This window comes from Halichoerus grypus, chromosome 2, assembly GCF_964656455.1.
Source record: "Halichoerus grypus chromosome 2, mHalGry1.hap1.1, whole genome shotgun sequence".
Taxonomy (NCBI): Eukaryota; Metazoa; Chordata; class Mammalia; order Carnivora; family Phocidae; genus Halichoerus; species Halichoerus grypus.
Window position 1 is genome coordinate 169,298,194 of NC_135713.1, and position 16,048 is coordinate 169,314,241.

General features: G+C 42.9%; 2 protein-coding genes across 5 annotated transcripts in view; one reads left to right on the forward strand and one right to left on the reverse strand.

Moving 5' to 3' along the window:
- Positions 1-3,820, forward strand: part of ATAD5 (ATPase family AAA domain containing 5) — a 48,805-nt gene extending 44,985 nt beyond the window's left edge. For 3 of the 4 annotated variants that reach the window (XM_036116901.2, XM_078063351.1, XM_078063354.1), the window contains 2 exons: positions 332-490; positions 592-3,820. In XM_036116901.2, coding sequence (XP_035972794.2) covers positions 332-490; positions 592-670 — 238 coding nt within the window. In that variant the 3' untranslated portion in view covers positions 671-3,820. The remainder of the gene's footprint in view (positions 1-331; positions 491-591) is intronic. The other variant, XM_078063350.1, reaches the window with a different exon arrangement.
- A 356-nt stretch (positions 3,821-4,176) lies between these two features.
- On the reverse strand, positions 4,177-10,345 carry TEFM (transcription elongation factor, mitochondrial). The gene is made up of 4 exons (XM_036116902.2): positions 10,264-10,345; positions 8,890-9,353; positions 6,516-6,665; positions 4,177-4,804 (listed from the first exon to the last, which is right to left on the reverse strand). Exons 1-4 carry the CDS (start codon positions 10,292-10,294, stop codon positions 4,367-4,369), a joined length of 1,083 nt encoding a protein of 360 aa, XP_035972795.1. The 5' UTR covers positions 10,295-10,345; the 3' UTR covers positions 4,177-4,366.
- Positions 10,346-16,048: the final 5,703 nt, after the last annotated feature.

Below are 16,048 nucleotides of genomic sequence, written 5' to 3' on the forward strand. Positions count from 1 at the left end.
GGTAAACCCTCAATATTAATAATATAGCTTCTGATAAGACAGGGAGACCAGCCTGATTGCTGGGAAGAAAAATGAGAGAGATTAGGAGACTCTTGAATGACAGGGAATGGGGTTTGGGTTTGCTGGGGCAGCTGGCGGGTAGCCATTAAAGATTTTTTTGGTATGGCAGTGACGTGTTGAAAGTAATACAGGAAGTTAACCTGGAATCCAGTTAATCTAGTCTAGACCAGAAGCAAGGAGAAGCAGAGACCAGAAGTTGGTTGTGTTGGGGATTGTTGCATTTTTCTTGGGCAGTAAAAATCAAAAGTAATGCACTACTTTTCATTTACAGCAGTGCCTGGAAGAGGATAGCAGTCATTAAAAGTGTATTTTCTAGCCGATCCCTTCTGAACCTGGGTAACAGACAAGCTAGTATAATTGAGTACTTGCCAACTCTTCGGAACATTTGTAGGACTGAGAAGCTAAAAGAACAAGGAAAAAGTAAAAGAAGGTAAAGGCTCTATATAAAATAACGTTGTAGATAGCTATTTCAAGATTAATAAATATCCTCATCTGATGGTTAAATTGAATTTTTCCTTGTAATTTTGACAGGTTCCTACACTATCTTGAAGGTATTCATCTTAACATTTCGAAAGAGACTGTGAACACTTTGGCAGCTGGCTTCCCTTAATTAACAATGCCTTGTACAGATTATTATGTGTTCCTCAAGATACATTTTTATATTGATTTTCATGGAAGAATTTCTTTCTCTTAATGTACATTTAAAAGAGACTATTTGTATTTTTTTTAATTAGTGTGCAAATATTTAAAATGAAAAAATTTGAGTTATAAATTGTATTTATGATTGTGGTGGTATTTTTTTTTTCTGAATTTTTTTTGTATTATTTGACTTAGCTTTGTTGTATTATTGCATGTGAGCGAGCTGTTTCTAGAAGGTAGAATTCACTATATTTCTAAAGATGTTTCACTATTAAATTAATCCATCCTTTTTCTCTTTCCTGTTACCTTTAATCCACTTCTCTCCAACCCAACTGTCAGTACTGTCAAGTTGTATATAGAATCATCTAGGTGGTAATCTAGTTAACACAATACAAAATTATGTAATACATGAGAACTTCCTAGGGAAGAAATTATACTTCATTTTTCAAAAAGTACCATCTTCCCGATAAATTTATTTTTAGTGTATTCCTCCAGCGTATATTGCCATTGAATCATTGAATGTTGACAAAGGGAAAACAAAATTATGAATTGTCGTTTTCATAAATCTTTTTTAGCAACCATTCATATGTGATTGCTTGTACATTTTGCCAACTCACATCATTTGCCTTGTACATTTTTCTTGTATTTTTATATCAGCGATGTTTTATTTCATAAAGATATTAATGATGTTAATATATCTATTTTGGACAAACTGCTATTCATTAAAATTGTAACAAAGAGGATTCTACTATGGACTTTCTACATCATAGTCATTTCCACTTAAGGTTGTTTTTGGAGAAAGTATGTATTTTTAATTACAAGATTTTAGAATCCCACATTTCACTTAAAATCATTTTTGCAATCATATAATCAGGTATATCTGAAAATAGTTTCCTATTATATTTCAAATGTTTATATTATGTATTAGCCTAGAATTCCAGTTACATTATCTGGTGAATTATATATTTACCTCAAAGGTAAGCATCCTAATTTTGTACAGATGGAAAATATTGATGTATACCTGTTTACAAATGTGTATGAAGGTATGTTTTTACCTCTTACTTGTTCAGTCTACTTTTTCGTTGATAGTATATTGACTTAATTAAAGGTTAAAGCTAAAAGACTTAATGCAATATTTAAATAGGTGGTCCAGATGTAACCATCTGGGTAAATATGGATATTTTATAGGTTTGGATATAGGCTGTATCTTACAGGTTTCATCCTTGTACAAAAGAATAGATCTGAAGTTCTGTGGGGTTTTTTTTTTAAGTATATGGATTTTCTTCTATTGCATACCTAGCGTTCACTATTTGTAGAGCACTTACCTGTTAATTTGGTCTTATTATTAGAAAATTCTGGTAATAGAGAATCAAAGTAAAATAACTTTAGAATTGGGGCACCTGGGTGGCCCAGTTGTTAAGCATCTGCCTTCGGCTCAGGTCATCCAGGGTCCTGGGATCGAGCCCCACCTTGGGCTCCCTGCTCAGTGGAGGCCTGCTTCTCCCTCTCCTGCTCCCCCTGCTTGTGTTCCCTCTCTCGCTGTGTCTCTCTCTGTCAAATAAATAAATAAAATCTTTAAAATAAAAAAATAATAACTTTAGGATTTTATTTAGTAAGATCAAAAATCAAGAAACAGGGGCGCCTGGGTGGCTCAGTCGTTAAGTGTCTGCCTTCGGCTCGGGTCATGATCCCAGGGTTCTGGGATCGAGCCCCACATCAGGATCCCTGCTCTGCAGGAAGCCAGCTTCTCCCTCTCCCACTCCCCCTGCTTATGTTCCCTCTTTGGCTGTCTCTCTCTCTGTCAAATAAATAAATAAAATCTTTGAAAAAAAAAAATCAAGAAACAATGGGGATATTTTCTTCCCTAATAGGGACACATTTAAGATTTTCTTTTAGGCTTAGCTTTATTGGGGAGGAAAATATATATATATATATTTTTTTTTAAGATTTATTTGACAGAAAGAGAACATGAGCAGGGGCATCAGCAGAGGGAGAGGGAGAAGCAGGCTCCCGGCTAAGTAGGGAGCCCGATGTGGGACTCCATCCCAGGATCATGACCTGAGCCGAAGGCAGACACTTAACCTACTGAGCCACCCAGGTGCCCCAAAGATTTATTTGAGAGAGAGAGAGAGAGCACAAACGGGAAGGGCAGGGAGAGGGAGAGAGAATTCAAGGACCTAGACTCCACCCTGAGCCAGAGTGCAGAGCCCAAAGTGGGGCTCAGTCTCATGACCCTGAGATCACAAGATCATGAGCTGAAACCAAGAGTCAGATGCTTAACTGAGTGCACCACCCGGGCACCCCAAAAATTATGAATTCCTAAAGGTTTAGATTCACTTTTGAGATAAAGTAAGCAAATTCTGATGGCTTTCTCAGTACTTAGCATCTTACCCTATAAATGTCTAAAATGAACACATTTTCACTGAAAGCTATTTCCAGAAATATGTGGGAGGTAGAATGCACATATCTGGCATGAACAACTGGATGGCTGGTGAAGCTATTTACCAAAGTATAGAACAATGGCAAAGGAGGTGATTTGAAGGAAAGATTATTTGAGATGGATAGTTTGAGATACCTACAACATATGGAAGGTGGAGATGTGTGTGTACAACCATATATATAAATGTAGAGATTTACAAGTGAATGGCAGTAAGTCTAGACTGTATCCCAGATTCCCTAGGGAGTTGGGAGGTTCTGGAAGAGAGGACTTCTACTCATTTTACATATTTGAATGTTTTTCCAACAAGCATATTTCACTCTGTAGATTAAAGGAAAGACGTAATGCTTTGACATCAAAGAGTTTTGGGTTCAGGACTGGTAAGATATGGTGAGGGCCTGAACTAAAGCAAATGTAATACTGGAAAATGTGAGATGTGGTAAAAAAATTATGTGCTACTTTTCTCAAAAGATGGTCTGTCTAGGGGCATCTGGGTGGTGTAGTCGGGTAAGGGCCTGACTCTTGGTTTCCGCTCAGGTCATGATCTCAGGGTCCTGGGGTGAAGCCCTGCATCGGGCTCTGTACCCATGGTGAAGTCTGCTTGGGACTCTCCCCTCTTCCTCTGCCCCTCCCCCCGCATACTTATTCTCTCTCTCTCTCTCAAATAAATCTTTTTGAAAAAGATGGTCTGTCCAAGTAAAATATTTCAAAGTGAAAAAAAAAAATGTATTAGACAAAGCTTCTTTGTTCTGGGCTGATAGACTAAGTTGATGACAATCGATTCCCTTTTGGGAGCAATACATCAAACCACATGCTACTTAGAGAATTAAGAGGGTTTCATAAGTTGTGTTTTCGATTATATTTAGCATTATTCCCATGATGAGCACCACCCAGAAAAATCATTACTCTCTATTAACAATAAAAGGGTGCAAATCATTAGTATAGGATGGAATTTGCTTTTCAGGGGAGATAACTTTGTTTCTTGTTTTGGCTGTTTAGAGGCATCTTACTGTTTAACACTTAAACCCAAAAGGCACAGAATCTCCTAAGATATTTATTGATTTCGCTTATTATTGTGTGAACGATTCAACAGCCGAAAGTCTGACTTTAAATACAAACATGTTTTCTTCTCCATAAACATGGATGTTAAAAACAGTTGGCTTTACAGCTTTAAGGCTAATAAATATAAATTAATATAACCTTAGAGCTCTTTATATTAACCTAAGCGTTTTAAGGTTCAGTGTCAAAAACTGCTAATTCATAGAAGGCAACAGCTTGTAATAATGAATCATATAATTCTTCTGCTCTCTGTTGTTCAGTAGATGAAAACATCTGTCTGTAATGGACGATCTTCTCTGTGGGGAAGACGACCCGAGGCTCTTCCTTCAGAACAGACTCTGAGAGGAACTGCTTCACCAGCTCTTTTCCACTAGTCCGCGTGTCCCCAATCATCAGTTCAAAGTGCTTCCCCACTCCATTTCGATTCATGCTCAGCACCTGATGCTGGCCATCCTGGGCAAAGGTTTTGTTTAATAAGGCATACAGCATGGCTTCCATGATATGAAAATGTAACACTACAGGAAACCGAGATGAGTTCTGAATTGAAAGCCCGATTTTTTCCAGAACATAGAAGTCAGCTTTAGGCATCTTTGAAATGACTGAAGAAATCTTTAAAAAACAAAAAGAAAAAATAAGTGAACAGAAATAATTCATTAAGTTTTGTTGTTTGGGTCCCCTCTCCCATTTTTATTTTTAAAATATATAACTTACCTTATACTGCTACTGACAGTTTTGAAGTAACTGAAAAATCAGCATTTTATGGAGGAGTCAGGAACCAAGTTCTGCTCATGGTTCTATCAGGAATAAGCTGAGCTAAGGCAGATCATTTAGTCCCTCTAAGTACTAGTTTCTTCATCTCGCAAATGGGCTTCATTATCTCTAAAATCTATATTGACTTTAAGATTAGACAACTTAAAACGTTTATTAACCTTTTAAAAATATCTAGAGTAGAGCATAAGGGTTAAAATACCCAGCCTACAATCAGGGGTGCCTGAGTAGCTCAGTTGGTTGAGTGCCTGACTCCATCTCAGCTGAAGTCTTGACCTCAGAGTTTTGAGTTCAAGCCCTATGCTGGGCTCCACAATGGCTGCGGAGCCTACTTAAAAAAAAAAAAAGAAGAATATCTAGCCTGCAATCTGCAACTGACTAATCCTGTCAGATGCTTGATTATACCAGTTTTTGTATGTGTAATCAGGATGGTAACATTACCCATCTCACAAGGTTTTGAAGACTCAAATGAGACAATTAGTGAAGCATTTTGAAAAATAAGCTTAGGGGTGCCTGGGGGTGGCTCGATCGGTTAAGCGCCTGACTCTTGATTTCAGCTCAGGTCATGATCTCAGGGTCCTGGAATCAAGCCCCATGTCCGGCTCCGTGCTCAGCAGGGAGTCTGCTTAAGGATTCCCTCCCTCTCCCCCTATGCTCGCTCGCTCTCTCTCAAATAAATAAGGGGCACTGGGATAGCTCAGATGGTTGAGCATCTGCCTTCAGCTCAGGTCTTGATCCCAGGGTCCTGGGCTCAAGCCCTGTATCGGACTCCCTTCTCAGCAGGGAGCCTGCTTCTCTCTCTGCCTCTCCCCCCTGCTGTGCTTTCTCTCTCTCAAATAAATAAATAAAAACTTTTCTAAAAAAAATGAAAAATAAGCTTTATAAATATAGTGATGAAGTTTTTTAACATTTAGAATAATGTCCTTTACCACCAATTTTCTCAGTATCTGCCTTTGATACATTAAGGTATTTCATGAACTAAATGAAGAAAGATTCAATTTTTAAAAATCATAGGTGACGGAAAACATGATAGGAATGGGTGAGTAGGGGCGCCTGGGTGGCTCAGTCAGTTAAGCATCTGCCTTCAGCTCAGGTCATGATCCCAGGGGCCTGGGATCAAGCCCCACATTGGGCTCGCTGCTCAGCGGGGAGCTGCTTCTCCCTCTCCTTCTGCCGCTCTCTCTGCTTGTGCTCTCTCTCGTGTTCTGTGAAATACATAAAATCTTAAAAAAAAAGGAGGGGTGCCTGGGTGGCTCAGTTGGTTGGGCGACTGCCTTCGGCTCCTGTCATGATCCTGGAGTCCTGGGATCAAGTCCCACATCAGGCTCCCTGCTCAGCGGGGAGTCTGCTTCTCCCTCTGACCCAAACCCCTCTCATGCTCTCTCTCAAATAAATAAAATCTTTAAAAAAAAAAAAAAAAAAGGAATGGGTGAGTAATAAGCACCCAAAGGAAATCCATCCGTAGTATTGTATTACATTCCCTTTAGGACTAGAAGATTAAATAACACAAGGAGTTCTAGCAGATAGGAATTTGGAGGTGCAGTTGCTTTACCTCTTGTAAATAGACAGATGATAAGTATGTTCCTTTCATCAACTGGCAACACTCATTCTGCTGCCAGTCCAGCACCGCCAATTTACGATCCATGTGAGCCCAGGCAATTCTTCGAGTTCCAAAAACGATGGATACGATACTATTAACTGCCTACAACAAAAAGGCTGGTTTAATTACAAGTATAAACATTTTAACAGATACAAAATTTAAGCTATTAACTCAGAATGCCAAATCAGTTTATGTGCTAGAAATATACTGGGGTGCCTGGGTGGCTCGGTTGAGCATCTGACTCCTGGTTTTAGCTCACGTCGTGATCTCGGGGTCACGAAATCAAGCCCCATGTTGGGCTCCCTGTGGAGCTCAGTGTGGAGTCTGCTTAAGACTTTCTCTCCTTCTGCCCCTACCCCGAGCTCTTTCTCTCTAAAATAAATAAATCTTTAAAACAAAGAAATACACTTCCACTTTATGAACTGAGAATTGTTAAAGAAATGCAGGAATTATTTTTATTTATTTTTTTTAGATTTTATTTATTTATTTGACAGAGAGAGAGGGAGAGCAGGAACACAAGCAGGGGGAGTGGGAGAGGGAGAAGCAGGCCTCCCACCGAGCAGGGAGCCTGATGCGGGGCTCGATCCCAGGACCCTGGGATCACGACCTGAGCCGAAGGCAGACGCTTAACGACTGAGCCACCCAGGCGCCCCATAATTATTTTTTTAAAGATTATTTATTTATTTATTTGAAATAGCATGAATGGGGGGCAGAGGGAGAGGAAGAAGCAGGCTCCCCGCTGAGCAAGGAGCCCGACGTGGGGCCCGATCCCAGGACCCTGGGATCATGACCTGAGCCGAAGGCAGACACAACTGACTGAGCCACCCAGGCGCCCCCTAGGAATAATTATTAAAAGATAACCAGTAGCAGTCGGTTTATAGACAAAGAACCTTACCTAGCCCAAGGTAGGCATTCAAATATTCCAGTGTTGCTGGGGACTAGATACTGGGAAATAAGGAACATAGCCATACGTTATAAGAAATGCCACCACACAACAGGGGTGACGGAGAGACAGCGAGAGAGGGAACACAAGCAGGAGGAGTAGGAGAGGGAGAAGCAGGCTTCCCACTGAGCAGGGAGCCCGATGCGGGGCTCGATCCCAGGATTCTGGGATCATGACCCGAACCGAAGGCAGACGCTTAATGACTGAGCCACCCGGGCGCCCCAAATACAGACCTTCTTTTGATTCTTGAGCTCAACGATTCTCAAGCTTTAGTGTACGTAAGAATTACTGAGCCAGGTTGCACACAGTACTTCCCGGGCAACAGATTTTTTTCAAGGACTACTGCATGATTTTCACCATACAAAATGACTATTTTTTTTTTTTTTTGAGGAAAAAAATAATACTGTATTTGGAAGTCAGTACAATTTTTCTCATCCCATACAAAATGACTTTAGAACCTATCCCTCTAAATAAGATTGCAACTCCACTATAAGAGTATAAATAGTATTTGTAGCCACAACTTTGAAGGGAAATCCAAACCCTGAAAATTTTGGTTCAAATATTTTCCAGATCAACTGCAGGAGGAGTTCTGTCCATAGTCCATGAATGGACTTCATGAAACCTACAAGTCCTCTGAAAGTGTATGCAATATTCTATGTAAATGCGCTTTTTTTGGTTGTTTTTCTGAAAAGAGGGTCCTTAGCTTTCATCACGTTATCAGAAAGTATCCATAATCCTCCCCAAACTGAGAACTACTGGTCCAGAAAGTGTGCTTACTATTGGTACGCAATAAGAGAATATTTTATCACATATTGCTACACAGGACCTAAGCTCCTCCTCCAAGGTTTAACGTTCAATGTGCCAAGTAATTCTAATATTTGTTTTTTAAGACAACACTGAAAAGGATTTGCTTGTAGAATGCTTTTTAAAAGGCGAAAAAGGGGAGGGACAGAAAATAACTTTAAATCCTACTGAAAAGACCAGTATAATGTTCTGAAGTCACTCCCTGGCCATAACCCTCTCTGCATCTTAATTTCTCATTACCCTCAATATAACCCCTCAAGACACGGTCAGATAGCTCCTCAATTCCTTAAATAAACCTCGCACAGACCTATTTCTCTACAACTGTTGTTTCTTCCTAGAAAGCCCGCCTCCTCCAACGAGCCTCATTCTCCCTCTCTGAGATCCAGGTTTTGGTCAACTTTTGCCCCACAGGTACAGCCCACGGTTCCCTACCCACTTAACTCTCTCTCCATCTCACTTTTCCGTGCTGATCACATACCAACTAAACTATAAGCTGTCTGCTGCCCAAAATAGTGCTTTGCAAAGTAGGTTCTCAATATGTAGGGAGTAGTATAATGGACATTAAGAAAAACAGTATACCTTAAGTCTCTCTCTTTCTATTTCTGGTTTGATGAGCTTTCTCAAGAGCCGGTTGTCCTGGAACTTTCTTTTTTTCCCTCCAGTCTCTGGACAAAGAATGGAGTTACAAATTTGAATGGTAGTTTTATACTGGAACAAGGGCACATTCATTAAACTCTCCAAATTCTGAAATGGCCCAAACTTCTCTCTGTGCTCTATAATATTGACAGATTTTCTTCCACGAAGCAATCTGAAAGTTTGAAGTTCTTTATTAGATGCCGTATTCAACACATGCAAGATGGAAGCCTGCTGCTCTGAAGAGAAGAGCTTGTCAAGTGCGTTTCCAGGTTCCTTTGTATTTTCATCACAAATAGCAGCATTGGGAATAATCTTCTTAGGTGCAGTGGATTTTTTCCGACAGCAGGAATTATGTAGCACCTGGAACAAGGATGACCTTAATGGAACTGGAAAACATCGCCACCTTCCTAAAAGGAAAATTTAGCAAAATGTAAGCTGGAATGTCCTACTTCTTTTTAGTATTAGTTGTGGCTTGACAGGAGCCTTCGCAAAAGGACAGAGACTTTCCCATAATCTTAGAACTAGTATACCATACTCACAAGAGATGTCTTCTATTTTTTGTGGATAAGTCCTAAGTTTTACTACCTAGAAATCTTATTTTATGCCCTTAAGAAAGCATGTATTTAAAACAATGATTTCCACTGCTTAACGTTTTTCACATTTTTAACTTTAGAGGGATCTTTCTGTAATTAATATCTCTTGTTAAGAATATTTTCACTAGGGGCGCCTGGGTGGCTCAGATGGTTAAGACGTTGCCTTCGGCTCATGAGGGGTCCTGGGATCGAGCCCCGCATGGGGCTCCCTGCTCAGCTGGGAGCCTGCCTCTCCCTCTGCCCCTGCTTGCGTTCCCTCTCTCGTCGTGTCTTATGCGGTGGAACTAAATAAAATTAAATTGTATACGTTTATAAGGCACGTTTTGGCTGAATGGTAGATGTAAGGGGCGGTTTTTATTTTCACCGGTACACTTTCCCAGATTTCTACTATGACTGTTTCCGCAAGCAGAAAAACAAAACACCACATAAAAAACAATTCTGCAAAACCAATGGGAAGTCACTCGGACACTGCAGCCACAGGAAAATACCACAGCCAGAGGTGAGCAAACGGCTGTTAGCATCTCAACCCTCCGCCCGCCACACAGTCGGGGAAGGGGCCGCTCGCGGACCCCTCGCCCGGGAAGCACACTCGCTCCGAGGCGCCCCGTCAGCTCAGCTGGGACTCCAAGAGGGACAGCTGGACATGGGACCTGCGGGAGAAAGTACTCCAGGACCAGAGGCTAAGGACAGGCGGGAAATTAACCCAGTATTCCAGGTACCCTACCTCCCGCCACGAGGAGACTACAGGCGCTCATCGTCCCAGGCAAAGCACTTGGTTCCCACAATCCAATCTTCCTCCACTTCCGGCCCGGACGTGCTTCGCCTCAAAATGCCCCGCCTGGCGGCGGAAAGGTTCCGGCCGAGTGGCGTTCCGGGGCCGGCCGGAGGTGTGTCCCGCTGAGCAGCGCTTGAGCCACTCCTGCTCTGCGGGCCTCCGGGCGGACTTCCGCCTGGGTGGTGTCCCCCAATCCCGAGCCCCTGGGTGGTCTGTAGTTGGCAAGTTCCCTCCTTCAGGGAGCCTCCCTGGGTTTCCATGGACTGATAAGTTCCTGTTGTGGCCCTAGCTGGGGGGCAAGGAGCGGAGTCTGGTGGGGAGCGTAGACGGATACACAAATCACTCTCTCACTAGGCAGAATGGGGTAACCGGGAGAGGCAGGGGTTCAGGGGTTCAGGAAAGGGCGAAGTAGGAGGAGGTGGCTTTGCCACTGAGCCTGGAAAGTCGGAGCAGCATTCCATTTGGAAGGGATAGGGGTCGGGGGGGCGGGAAATGAGGCTGGCACATTTGGTTGGGCCTCGAATGCATAATGAGGTTAGTTGAATAGGGTCAGACCAGAGGTTTGTTACTAGAAAATTGGCCATATATAAAAGTGCGAGGCTGGATTGGAGGTGAAGAGCCAGGGAAGCAAAGAGAGTCAGGAAACTAGTGTATCTTCCCAAGGGACAGGCAACCATAAGGAATTGAACCTGGAAGATGTAAGGAGAGTGGAAAGGATTCTTTCTGGAAGGTGGGGAGATTTTAGCTAGTTTTGTGGAAAAATAAGGAAGTCAGGAGGGAGGTGGCTTTTGAAGGGAAAGGTGGTGGGCTTGTGTTTTTATGAGGTGGCAGTGTCTTGTAGATATTGTCCAGGAGGCAGTGGAGATGTATGGACTCCTAAGTGTTCATAAGAATTACTCATGGGGGGTGCCTGGGTGGCTCAGTTGGTTAAGCGACTGCCTTCGGCTCAGGTCATGATCCTGGAGTCCCGGGATCGAGTCCCGCATCAGGCTCCCCGCTTAGCGGGGAGTCTGCTTCTGCCTCTGACCCTCTCTCCTCTCGTGTTCTCTCTCTCATTCTCTCTCAGATAAATAAATAAAATCTTAAAAAAAAAAATTACTCATGGGATGGGGCACCTGGCATGCTCAGTTGGTTAAGCGTCTGTCTTCGGCTCAGGTCATGATCCCAGGGTCCTGGGATCCAGCCCAGCAATCAGGCTCCTCGCTCCGTGGGGAGTCTACTTGTCCCTACCCCCCTGCTTGTGCTCTTTCTCTCTGTGTCAAATAAATAAATAAAATCTTTAAAAAAAAAAAAAAGATGTTGAAGTCCTAGCCCTCAGTTCCTCAGAATGTGATCTTATTCGGATATAGGGTTATTGCGGAGGTAATTAGTTAAAATGACGTCATCCTGGAGTAGGGGCAGGTGACTAATTCAATATGACTGGTGCCCTTAAAAGAAGAGGACCATACGGGGCGCCTGGGTGGCTCAGATGGTTAAGCGTCTGCCTTCGGCTCAGGTCATGATCCCAGGGTCCTGGGATCGAGTCCCGCATCGGGCTTCCTGCTCCGTGGGAGCCTGCTTCTCCCTCTGTTTCTCTCTGTCTCTCATGAATAAATACATAAAATCTTAAAAAAAAAAAAAAAAAGAAGAGGACCATACGAATGCCATGTGAGAATGGAGGCAGAGGTGGGAGTGATGCATCTACCAGCCAAGGAAGGCGAGGATCACCAGGGGGTCATCACAATCTAGGAGGGAGGCATGGAACAGATTCACCTTCAGAAGGAACCAACCCTGCTTACATCGTGATTTCATGCTTCTAGCCTCCAGAACTGTGGAAGAATAAATTTCTATTGTTTTAAGCTGCCCAGTTCAGAGTAATTTGTTACAGGAACCCTAGAAAACTAAGACACGGAGCCATAAAGAGCCCTGGTGATTGACGCTTTCAGAGATGATGACGTTCCCTGGCACCAGATGCAACAAATCAGTCACTAACTGCACAACCTTAGACAGTCTCATCCTCTCTGAACCTCAGCTTCCTCATTTGTGAAGTGAGGATAATGGTACTTGCCTCACACAGCTGCTAAGAGGATTTCTCATTAAAAACTGGATGCCGAGAGCCAGGCACATACTAAGGGTTCAGTAAATGTTAGTTCCCCCTTGAAAGCATTCTCTCTTCCTGATAGCTAATAACTAATGACCTTCAGGGGAAACTCCCGCATTTCTCAGAGCATTCATTCAATACCCTTTGATCTGAAGCTGGAAATGGTAGGCAAAGAGGCAGCTACGGTAGGTGCATGATTTACTGTAAACCAGACTCTGTTCAAAATGAAAGTTGTAACTTTCCCCAAACACCAGGTCCTTCTCACTTCCCTGTCTGTATTGCAGAAATCCCTGGCTCCTCCCACTCCTTTCATCATTTTGTCTAGCCTGTTACCTGGTTTCTCTGTGTGTGTGTGTTTTTAAGATTTTATCTATTCATTTGAGAAAGAGAGAGAAAGAGCAGGGGGAGGGGCAGAGGGAGAGGGAGAAGCAGCTGAGCAGGGAGCCCCACGTGGGGCTCTATCCCAGGGTCCTGGGATCATGACCTGAGCTGAAGGCAGATGCTTAACCGACTGAGCCACCCTGGCGCCCCTGGTTTCTATGTTTTTAAAACTTTTTTGGTCATGACACAGGACGCATAGATGTATGATGTGAAACAAAAGCTTCATTAAAAAATACTTGCATTATTACATATAAGGCATCTTGATATTTTCTATTTTATTTCATTAAAAAAAAACCCCACTGATCCATTTTTAAACCTGCAGGACATCAGGTGGTGATGTTAGATATGTAAGTCTGAAGCCAAGGGAGGACTGAGCTGGGGTATAGATTTGGAGGCTGTCAGCGTAGAGAGATGGCGTTGTATCCCATGAGAGTGCATGGGATGAGCCAGGGAGAGGGTAGTGTGAGAAAACCACACCAAGAAGACTGGGAGCACCCATACTGGGGTTGAGTAGAGAATTCAGATTCTCAAAAGGACGAAGAGGCAATGTTTAGAAAGATTTAAAAGGAAACAGGACAAAGTCAAGTTAAAGAGACTAAAGGCATAAAGGATTTTGAGGAGTTAAGAGATTTTCTTTTTTTTGAAAGCTGGGTTAGTTGGAACCACTAAGTCAATATTAATTTCATGACTCACTACTGCATGGTAATGCATACATTCTTAAAAACACAAGAAGTTAGGGGCACCTGGGTGGCTCAGTCGTTAAGCGTCTGCCTTTGGCTCAGGTCATGATCCCGGGGTCCTGGGATCGAGCCCCGCATCAGGCTCCCTGCTCGGCGGGAGGCCTGCTTCTCCCTCTCCCACTCCTCCTGCTTGTGTTCCCTCTCTCGCTGTGTCTCTCTCTGTCAAATAAATAAATAAAATCTTAAAAAATAATAAAAATAAAAATAAAAAAATAAAAACACAAGAAGTTCTATCAACCTTTACTGCAAAATGTCTTTTTTTAACTCTCCCTTGCTGTGGCTACCCTAATGAGGGTCTCGTATCTCTCACCCGGGCTCTTGCAATACTCCCTCCCCCCCCCCCATCAATTTCCCAGCTGCCTATCAACCTAACCCCTTCCCTGTCCTTCATACACATCCTACCTGTCCTGGCCAACAGCCCCAGGCCTGACCAAATCTCCCAATTCCCGCCCTGAGGTGGGGCCTCACCTACCTCTTCTAGCCCTCTCTCCCCGCCAGGCACCTGCGGTAGCACCCCAACCCCCAGGGCTCCTCTCCTGATAGGTCCCTGATTGAAGGTGAGTGGCTGTGTCTTCAGGGAAGGTGAACCTGTTATGGTAATCCCATGTCCTTTGCTAAGGATTAAGATTAAGAGTGGGTGTTATTCAGTTTGAGGGCATATCAGGGAAAGATTTTATATCGTGATAAAGAGTGGGCAGAGAAGCGGCCCCCTCCCCTTTCTTCCTGAGGCTCTGATGGGCTGAGAGGAGCAGTCTCCTGCTGCAGGACGGGCAATGCTTCCAAGAGCATGAAGAACAGAAAGAAGGGGAACTCCTAGGCCTCGATGACATTGTTCAGCTGCTGGATCATCCCTAAAACCATCCACCTGCAGACTTCTGGTTCAGTAAGAGAAAAACTGACCTAATTGTTTCAGCCACTTGTAGATCAGTATTCTGTTGCTTGAAGCTGATAACTTCCTGCTTAATACACACACTCAGGAGACAAACAGGGTGACGTGAAGTTCCCCACACACGTCTCATGCTGTCTCACCTCTGTACCTTTGTGCCTGCCAGTTCCTAAGATTCCCACCCCCTCTGCAAAAAAGTGGTCTGAATTCTCACCTCACAAGGGCCAACAAGTGTGCCCCCTGCCCTGTGAAGCCTCCCTGTCTGCCAAACCAGAGCATCTTCCTTTTTGCCAAGCACTTGACTTATCTCTCTCAAAATACATACTGTCTTGAACTATAAGGCTTTTTGTTTTGGTTTGGTTTTGACTACATGTCTTTTCCCCCTTATTTGACTCCCTATACCTTTACCCAAGGGGATGTGGAAGCTACCAACCAGAATATACCAAAAATCCACCCCTAAGGTCTCAACATCCCTCCTAGAGATAGAGGAGCCCAATGGTTATACTCAGACTCTGGAATCAGTCAATCCTGTGTTTTAACCCTGTGTTCCAATCCCACCATACTAAAAGCATGAACTAGGGCAAGTCACCTCTCCAAAATCCCTCTAGAGTGCATGAGGAATATAGGCCATAATCATATCCCCTGTAATACCCAGCACATTGCCTGGCACTCTGAGGGTTCATTAAGTGTTTGTTGAAAAAAAAATTAATGAATGTCACATACATTACATCTAAGAAGTTCATTTTGTTTGGGAAAAGACATTAAAAATTAGTGATTCATGCAGGGAGCCTGCTTCTCCCTCCCCCTCTGCCTCTCCCCCTCACCGTTTTCTCTCTCAAATAAATAAATAAAATCTTTAAAAGAAATGTAATTCTCCAAGTCATTTGAATTAGATATGCATCATATAAGGTTTAAATGTTTATTTAGTGATACCACCTACTTTATTTTTCTTCAAAGTCAATCACCTCCTCAAACAGCCAGGATTCCCACAAAAAGGCAGCCCTCAGGTTACTTCTGTAAGAACAGTTTTCTCTTTTGCAAAATAAAGTTCAAAGTACCACTCTTACAAGGTGGTTGTGAAAATGAAGTTAGGGGCGCCTGGATGGCTCAGTCGCTAAGCGCCTGCCTTCGGCTCAGGTCATGATCCCAGGGTCCTGGGATCGAGCCCCGCATCGGGCTCCCTGCTCAGCAGGAACCCTGCTTCTCCCACTCCCACTCCCCCTGCTTGTGTTTCCTCTCTCACTGTCATCCTCTCTGTCAAATAAATAAATAAAATCTTTTAAAAAAATGAAATTATATAAATCATTGGGAAAATAGAAAATGTTATACAAAGGAAGCTATTTTTTTTTCCTCAAGAGGATAATACCTAGGTGCTTTCCAAAATAATCCTTGGGGCGCCTGACTGGCTCAGTCGGAAGAAATTGCTGACTCTTGGTCTCGGGATGGTGAGTTCAAGCCCCACGTGTGGTGTAGAGATTTCTTTTAAAAAAATAAACTTTAAAAAAAAATAAAATACTCCTCTATGTGATTAATTTAGGTATAAGTTAAGGAAATTGAAGTTCTAGATTTTTGAGCCCAATTTTAAAACTCTAGTTCCACAGGGTTAGCGCGCCAACGTTCAAACCACACTTCCAACAGATGTCACCC

Excerpts from the sequence above, each read along its gene's own strand:
- TEFM (XM_036116902.2), bottom strand. The coding sequence starts at position 10,294 with ATGAGCGCCTGTAGTCTCCTCGTGGCGGGAG. Across the intron at positions 9,354-10,263 it reads TAGTCTCCTCGTGGCGGGAG|GAAGGTGGCGATGTTTTCCA; the intron begins GTAGGGTACCTG and ends TTTTCCTTTTAG. Across the intron at positions 4,805-6,515 it reads CATCTGTCTATTTACAAGAG|ATTTCTTCAGTCATTTCAAA; the intron begins GTAAAGCAACTG and ends TGTTTTTTAAAG.